At 48.3% G+C, this 8,236-nt stretch overlaps 1 protein-coding gene across 1 annotated transcript; it reads left to right on the top strand.

The window, feature by feature from the left end:
* Window positions 1-1,261: 1,261 nt before the first annotated feature.
* On the top strand, window positions 1,262-5,982 carry LOC108639939. The gene is made up of 6 exons (XM_018073888.1): window positions 1,262-1,536; window positions 1,632-1,691; window positions 1,886-2,236; window positions 2,956-3,031; window positions 3,498-3,584; window positions 4,331-5,982. Exons 1-6 carry the CDS (start codon window positions 1,362-1,364, stop codon window positions 4,776-4,778), a joined length of 1,197 nt encoding a protein of 398 aa, XP_017929377.1. The 5' UTR covers window positions 1,262-1,361; the 3' UTR covers window positions 4,779-5,982.
* The last annotated feature ends 2,254 nt before the right edge of the window (window positions 5,983-8,236 follow it).

Below are 8,236 nucleotides of genomic sequence, written 5' to 3'. Positions count from 1 at the left end.
ACCAGGTGTGAGACTGTGCCAGCAGGGCAGGCTGGCAGGTTTGGGGAGAGTTATGGTTGCTGCAAGGAGGTTTTCTGTAGCTGATGATGGTGGGGGGGGAAGGAGAAAGTTCTCCAGGGTGAACTTGAACCTTCCAAGTGAGAGGAATCACATTCAGGCTTGACTTTAATGTGGATGTGGAGGCAAAACAAGAAATTGCAATACATTGGCTCCTAGCTGCCCTTCCTGTCACCTTGTCCCTGCTCCACCTCTCCTCTCTCTGCCCCAGCTCCCCCTCATCAGCTTTGGACACCGTGGCCATTCTCCACGCTGTGCCCAGCACACAAGCTCAGCTCCTGCCCCCAGAACCCTTCTGCCAAATCCTGCTGCCAAGCAGAGCAGGCAGGACTGGGGTGATGCTCTGCCAGGGCCCTCAGGAGCTCTGGCAGGTGATCTCTGCTTGATTTTGTCCCCATCCATGGTTGAAAGGTGCAAAGAAACCCCTCCTGAGCTCAGCAGCCTTTGTCTCCTTAGCTGCTCCTCTGGCACAGGAGGTTTTGGAAGTCACCATCAGCCTGGCTGCTGTTCGATTGCTGAGCACTCTGTTTTCTCCAGGGCTTTAGGTCTGCAGATCCAGGAGGGGAAAGAGGGTATCTCAGTGGGCAGAGAAGTGGCCAGGACCCAGGATCCAGCTCCTTACAGCTTTCCTACTTGACTGCCTTAGATATATCTGTCACTGGTCTGTGCCTTAGTTTCCCCACGTGTGAAATGAAGGGAATTTGCTGTTCCCCTTATCAAAGCACTTTGATGTTTACTGGGGAAAATAACTGCACAGGCAAAGCAATGATCATTTCCTGGAATACTCCTGAGTCTTTTTGAGTCTCTTCTCTGTACTGCCTTGATATCATACAGATACAGCTCTGCACTGTAGCAAATTGCTGTAGAACCACTGAAGCCATTTGAGCTGTGATGGTTCACACAGGCAGAGGAACCAGCCTGTGTCTGCTCAGTGGCTTATCCAGCATCTGCCCAAGGTGTCCTGTGTGAGAGCTGGTCTTGCCTGACCCCAGGTGAGACATATCATGGCTGTCCCTGCAGTTCCAATTCAAATTGAACTTGGATGCACCGAAGGCACGTGAGGCTGTACTCAGTCAGAGCCAGGGCATCCTCCCAGCCAAGGGGTTTAGGATGAGGCAAGCACAGAAGGGCAGGAATGGGAAAGGAGAAATAACTAGTAAAGATACAGGGAGAAGTATTTTCTACCTGCAGGCTGCACTGCCCCAGGCAGAGTGTTGTTTGCCAACACTTCCAACCACGGGAGAGCCCGGAGCTGTGCCATAACATTCCCCTGCTGCTCCCCCTGCTCCAGGTGGGCAGCCCTGATGTCAGCCAAGCTCTATGTCCTCATCAGCTGGCCCGACGGCAGCCGGGTGATCAACATGGAGAACATCAAGGAGCCCCGCAAGCCCTTCCACCTCTACACGGTGGGTGAGCAGGTGCTGGCCCGCTGCCCCGGCTTCAGTGGGCTCTACTGGGGCATGGTGGAAGGCATAAGTGGTGAGTGACACCCCTCTGCACTGGGCTTTGCAATTTGGGGCTGCTCAGGACCGACCTGTCGAGAGGGAGCGCTGAAAAATCCTCTCTTTCCACAGAGCACAAGGATATTTTAGAGAAGAAGCTGCTGGAAGACAGGCAGCTCCTGGAGAAGTTAAGTGAGTAAGGTCTTTTGGGGGGTTGCACCCTTCTACTTCCGTGGGGCTTTTGGGGTGGGAGGATGCTGAGCACATTGTAGTCCCATCATAAATTTCACATCACAGCAATCAGGGTAAAAAGCACTGGGAGGGAGGTGGGAGATACACAACACTGATGCCCCATTGCACTTCTTGAACACCCTCCTTCCTTTCAGAAGCAGAACCGGCTGTCCACAGCATGATGCCATCCCCACCAAAAAAATCCAGGAAAACCTTCCCAAAATGGACCCCGGGGAATGCATCCAGGAAATACCACGGTGACAGGGCCTACCCTGCAAAGCCACTGCTGAGGGCAGGCGAGGACAGCCTGCCCCATGACGCTGGCAGCTCCTCCATCCTCAAGGAGAAACGTGTCCTGGGCGCTGCAGCAGGAAGCCCCTGCTCACTGGCAGGTCCTCCCCACCCAGCCAGCGCCTTCACTCCTCCATCCACCTTCATCACCATGGCCATGCCGGGGCCAGGGACTTCCCAGGGTGAAGAGGAGAGGGCTGGTCCAGCTACCAGAGGTAACCTTGGGTTCTTGCTCTCCTGCCTGGTCCTGAGCGGCACAGTGGGATGGGGACCTGCAGAGCAGCCAGGAGACCTCTGCTTTGCTCTGGGGCTGTGTGTGCTTTCTCTTAGGGCTACAAAGGTTAGAGATTAAATTTTGTGGTCCTTTTCACCTGGGAGGTCTCCTCCAGGAAGGCTGTCTAAAGGGAGATACCTCTGTGATGGTGTGTGGTATCTGCTCTATCAGCCATCAGCTCTGTCTCCTGGGATAGCAGTTCTCTCCCCACAAGCCAAAAGGCAATGTAGCCTGCCTGAACAACTGTCAAACACCCAAAAGCCTTGTGTCTCAATTAGTCAAACCTTTCCAGATTTGCCTATTTCCCTGTTTTTCCACTCACCACTACACATGTTAAATGTACTTATAAAAATATGTTAGTGTGTTATTTACCTGCTGACTGACAGCAGTGCCCAGAGACACGTTGGCTCTGCTTACCTTGCACATGGCTTCTTTTGTGATGAGAACAGGAGAAGCCCTTGAGATACCACCTTTTTCTAATTACAAAATCCCAATTGATCAATCCTGGAAAACATGTCTGGATCACTCTGTTTGTGCAAAGGGAATAATCTGTTGCCATGCAATCTAGCAGGAGTGCTTAGATACTCTGTTCTGGAGACAGAGGGATCCAGGACCTTCTCAACAGCTGATTTTTCAGCTTGTCTCCCATCCCTGCTGCAGATTACGTTGCCTTGCCAATGAAGAGGAAGTCAGATGGCATCTTGTCCCAGTGCCAGCAACACATCTGTCTGAACAGGTAACACCTGAAAGAGCAGTGAGGACCCTGAATGTTTCACACCATATACATTGATTTCATAGCACGGGGTCTGTCCACTCTGTTTCCATTCCCTGGTGGTGCTTGATTTGAGTAAATGTTAACGGAGGCTTAAACCCAAAGCACAAAAGGTAACAGGAGTTTGTGTGGGTAAATACAGCAGAGCAATTGAGTCTCTTTTGCTCTGGAGTCCTGGTTCCTTGGGGGGGTCAGTGGGTGGTCCTCCACATCTGTATGAGAGGGGTTGCACAGGAGATTGTCCATGGGAAAAACTTCTGATATTCCCTCTCAATCCATTTTATTCTTGCTGCAAATGAAAAAAGAAGTGACTTTGCTTTAAATTACAGCCTTTGAATCACAGATAATTCTCATCAGGTATGAATATGAATATGAATATGAGCATGAAGCTGTTTATGGCAGTTCTGTTTAACTTGCTTGTTTCTTCCAGCCGTGAAGAGCAAAAGATTGACACTTTGCAAGAGATGGATGACTTCGAGAGGGTTCAAAAAAGTTTCAGTCCTGGTGAGATGGAAAGGTAATTAGCAAAAGAAGGCACTTGTTCTTAACTGTGTTTTCTTCCTCACTACAAGAGTGAGCAGTGAGATCACAGCTGGGTGACAAAGTGGTGCATTTAAGAACCAAAAGTTGCTGAGTCTCTTTGTAATCAGAGCCAGGTGTTTCTGACTGTAGGGCTTGGAGTTAGAGATGCAAGAAGGCTCTAAAACAGTGCAGAAACCACAAAGCTCTTGCCAATAACAATCAAAATGACACCTACCATGTTTGAACATGGTTGTGTGTTCCTTGTTTTATTGTTCATTACTTTGATGACAAGTATCCAGTTATAAAGGGATGCTAGGGGAAAGTTTTCTTGCAAAGAAATGCGTGCCAAAAAGATTCACGTTATGGTTTTTGCATTGCAATTTCCCACATTTCTGTTGTTTAATACCACAAATATGTGCCTCCTGGGACTTGCAGGATAGGGCTTACGTTTTTCCTTAAAGTTGAGAAGAAAATTGAGCATCAAAATCTCCATATCTGCATGACAAGGGGGAGCTGAGAGTTAAACTGAACATTTCTGAGTTACTGAAAAGTCCAGACCATGTCATTCTTCTCTCTTGCCTTACTCCTCACCCATAGTTGGATGGGCTGATACTCTGTCAGAGAAGTTGTCCTGGCCTTTCCTGCAGGAAGTGTGTAATCACTGCTGGGGTGGAGATGCTACATCCCACGGTGAGGCCATCGCGCCTTCTTGCCCTTACACATTCAAGTTTAATTTTTCAGGGTGGAGAAGATAGAGCAGCTGGAGAGGATGGTGTTTGACCTCCAACAGGATGTCCTCTCTCTGAGGAAGAAGGTGCAGAGGCTGGAATCCCTGTCCTTCCAGGAGGAGCCCCACCGGCAGCCGTGCGAGGTGGTGGAGCTCTTCAACGGCTACACCAAGGAACAGCTCAAAGAAACCATCAGGTTTGACCAGAAAATCAGCACAGCCTGCAAGACACTGCTCTACAAGCTCTTCACCTCTGACTACATCCAGAGCCACTCCATCACGGGGCGGAGGGGCAACACCTTCCGGGAGGCAAAGCCCATGATGGACGAACGCTGCATCAAAATCATCAGGGTGCTGTTGAAGCAGAAGTTTGGAGATCACCTCAGTGACACCGTGATCACAGAGAAGATACAAAATGTGCAGAAAGCCCTGAGGCAGAAGTTTAAGACAGAATGTCTCTGAGGCACGGGGGGTACTTGGTGGCTCCTCCTGCCATTCTCATGTGTGCACCTGAGCAGCCCTCCCGGGAAAAGATGAGTCCAATCTGCTGCTGTCCAGTTGATTTCCCCCAAGGAGCCAATCCAAGGGAACCATGTGCTCAAACCTTTCACTGCCAAACCTCTGCCCATGTTGATTGAGTAGGAATTCTGCCCAGCTTGGCCGAGTTTTTGCACGTCTGCCAGCACTCTACAGGTTCCTTCCTACCCAGTCTGTGTGTGAACCTCACTGCGGGTGCATGTAATTGTCTCTATGACTTTTTGATGACGTGCTCAGAAGCTGAGGTCCAGGTATGGGTCAGTAAGTCAGCTGTGTTTAACCTTGCAAGGGGTTAGGGAGAAATGTTGGCTCTGGGATAGGGAGTCCAGCTGTGGATGGAGTGTGTGTCACCTAACAGGGCTTCTCTCTGCATGATTCTGGTGTCCTCCTTCTGCCTGTGGGACAATATTTGTTCTCTTTGCTCTCAGTGAATGTGTTTTACAATTTCCTGCAGTAACTGAACAGCAGACTCATAAACAGCACCATAAAACTTTCAGAGAAAGATAATTTCATTTTTTCCCCCTCTATTTTAATATAGCTGTATGGAAGAATTGTCTTCACATACAAAAACCTCCTGAAAAATAGAAGTGGCCACCTGTGGAAATTACTTTGCATTAATTTTCCTTTCAAGAGCAGATTATTTCCATGGAGAAATCCTGTGCATTTTCATGACACAAGAGTGAGGGATGAAGGACAAAATATGGCCCACTGTAGTTACATCTTTACTTCAAAGATCAGACATGCTATGGACACAGTTACCATAATTTAAGTACAATATTTATATCCTAGTTAAGAAATGCCAAGTACAACCAGAGAGTTTGCTGAGAGACTATAGAGAAGGGCTAGAAAGACACATCTTTTCCTAAATAGTTCAGAGCTGGAGTTTGGGTGGCTTAAAATTGTTTTTAACATTAAAAGAATAAGATGCTGACACCAGTCCACTTAACAGAAGTGCTGCAAAATGCCAAACATTCTCTTTTACAAAGGCTTCTCGAACCAGAAATTTGGTTTTCTAAGCTTAACTTTTAAATTATTCAGGAAAAGAAGTGTCAGTGGTTTTGCATTAATCAAAACATTTGGTTTAATTTATATGTTTTGTTGTGTTTTCAAGTATTTAATTTCTTCAGAGTTACATGAGAAATAATAAGACAAAATAAATGTATTGGAAAAACAAGGAGCTGTTTTGAAAGGGGAAAAAAAAAAGAAATGTGTTATTTTCCCGAATTTTCCTTCCCCTCTGCCTTTTTTCTAGTTGAAAAACAGAATCATTAAAGTAGGGCTAATGCTCTGAAGCATTTTGATTTTGGAGGGAGATACGCTTGGCAATGTTTCTGGCACTATTTTCATCAGATGTTTCTAACAGTCACATTAAATTGGTGTAGATAACAACTAAAGATATTCCTTCTGTTTTCCCAGTGCAAATGCTTTTCCTAACTCTCTGTTATGCAAACATGCTGGTGATTTCTCCTTCGCAAGGACCTTGACTCGAGCAGCAGCTGGAGCAGGTCTGTTGTGATCACTTAGAGCTGAGAATGCAGCCAGTCCTTGAAAAGACACCCAACCTGAGCAGAACTGCCCCCAAACCTCCTCAGTGCAGAAACACACCTGGAAATCCTGCAACCTTGCTGGAAGCATCTTACCTTCCCACCACAGGGAAGGCCTTAGGCTGGTATCACTGCTCAGGGAATGTATCACTGTACCACTGCCCCAGGTGATGTTTCTAATGTTGACTTACCAAAGAGAAGATTGAGGAGGCACAGCCTTATCCTGCAGAACCTTAAAGACCATCTCATTCCAACTCCCTGCCATGGGCAGGGACACCTTCCACCAGACCAGGTTGCTCCAAGTCCCATCCAGCCTGGCCTTGAACACTTCCAGGGATCCAGGGGCAACCACAGCTTCTCTGGGCAATCTGTGCCGGTGTGCCTCTCTCAATCTTCCCTCCTGATGCCTCATCAGATTCCTCACCAAGCTGCAGCCTTGAAAGCCAGCTCACAAATATTATTTATTAAAACAAGTGCTGCTGCTGTCCTCCCCTGCTGAGCCCCCTCTGATGAGCTGCAGATCATTACTGCAAGAGGAGGGAGAGAAAAACCCGAGAGAACGGACTTGCTGTGGGGCACGATGGCTCCCGAAACAAGTCGTCTCTAATCAGCTTCCCTGGAAGCAGATGAGCTGGGTGACCTTTCTGCTTGAAAGACCCTTTGGTGGCTCCCTCAGAGGTGACTTCACAGCCTAAAACACTTGCTGATATTCAGCAAGTGCTCCTGGTAAGTGGGCTGATGGATGCTCCCCGGCTCTGCGCAGCACTGCCGCAGCACTAATGAGTCGATGCTCAAATGGGCCCTTCTCGGATATAAAAGTTGTCCTCAGCTGCTCTCAAAGGCTTTGATACAGCAGAGAGGGTTGGAGAAAGGCAACGCAGGCGGCTTTTCTTTAAACTTAATTTTTAAGGTGTTTGCAGGCCAGAGGCAGTGTTTCCAGGCTAATTGGGAGCCCTCGCAGACATCAGCGATCAGACGTCACCGTGAGGATGCCGATGCTCTCACCTCCCTGAACTCTCCTGCTCTGGCTAATCAGCCTCAAGAGGGGGATCATACAGCACTGAGATGTGGCATCCCCTCAGGGATGAAGGGGTCAGGGCAGACAGAGGAGGAGGAGGAGCATTTATGCCAGAACCACTTCACTTGGGGGTGTTCAAAGCCCATCTCTCTCTAAGTGATGAAGGGCAGCTCTATTGAATCCCATTAACCTCCCACTTTACGTGAATTACTAGAGAAAACTGTACAGGTCTCTCTGTTGAGATTAATTACTCTGCTGAATCCTCAGCATCTTGTTAAAAATGATACTCTCTGTTCAGCTTGTGGGCTGTCTGGGTGCAGGAGGACAGGGACAGTGAAAATAGAGGTCAAAACTCAGTGGTGTCTTCAAGGACTTTTTGCCTTTTAAAAGGAAGCAGAAAGGGGACTTGTCAACTTTTGCAAATATAGGACAGGCATGGAACATCCAGTCCTCCCTCCCTCCAGCAGGAACCAGAGCAGCAGTTCTGTCCTCAGGGCTTTACATGATTCAACCAGGGTGTGCAGCAACTGAGCAGGGACCTTACAGGGCTCTGGGGCTCTCTGAGGGCCCTTGTCCCCCCACCCAACACCTCAAAACACTGCAATGGGGCACTGCCACCCACCACCTGATTACACCTCTTTTGTTTCCTTAGGAGCTGTGTGTTACTCACTGGCAGCAATACACGGGATTTCAGGGAAAGATGGAGCCTTCACCATTTATTTCAAATTAATTTCCTTGACTCTTCCAGGGGGATTCCATGTCCAGTACAGGCAGATTTTAATTTTCCCATTATGTGGCTTGTAGGAAACACTCACCACTGA

The sequence above is a fragment of the Manacus vitellinus genome, unplaced genomic scaffold, assembly GCF_001715985.3.
Source record: "Manacus vitellinus isolate BGI_N305 unplaced genomic scaffold, ASM171598v3 scaffold_26_pilon, whole genome shotgun sequence".
Lineage (NCBI taxonomy): Eukaryota > Metazoa > Chordata > Aves > Passeriformes > Pipridae > Manacus > Manacus vitellinus.
This window is presented reverse-complemented; position numbering and strand designations above follow the sequence as displayed.

What these genes read in the sequence shown, in the direction of transcription:
- LOC108639939 (XM_018073888.1), top strand. Translation starts at nt 1,362, where the DNA reads ATGTCAGCCAAGCTCTATGTCCTCATCAGCTGGCCCGACGGCAGCCGG. An exon ending in CAACACATCTGTCTGAACAG is followed by an intron (nt 3,032 to 3,497) that starts GTAACACCTGAA and finishes TGTTTCTTCCAG; the next exon opens with CCGTGAAGAGCAAAAGATTG. An exon ending in AGTCCTGGTGAGATGGAAAG is followed by an intron (nt 3,585 to 4,330) that starts GTAATTAGCAAA and finishes TTAATTTTTCAG; the next exon opens with GGTGGAGAAGATAGAGCAGC.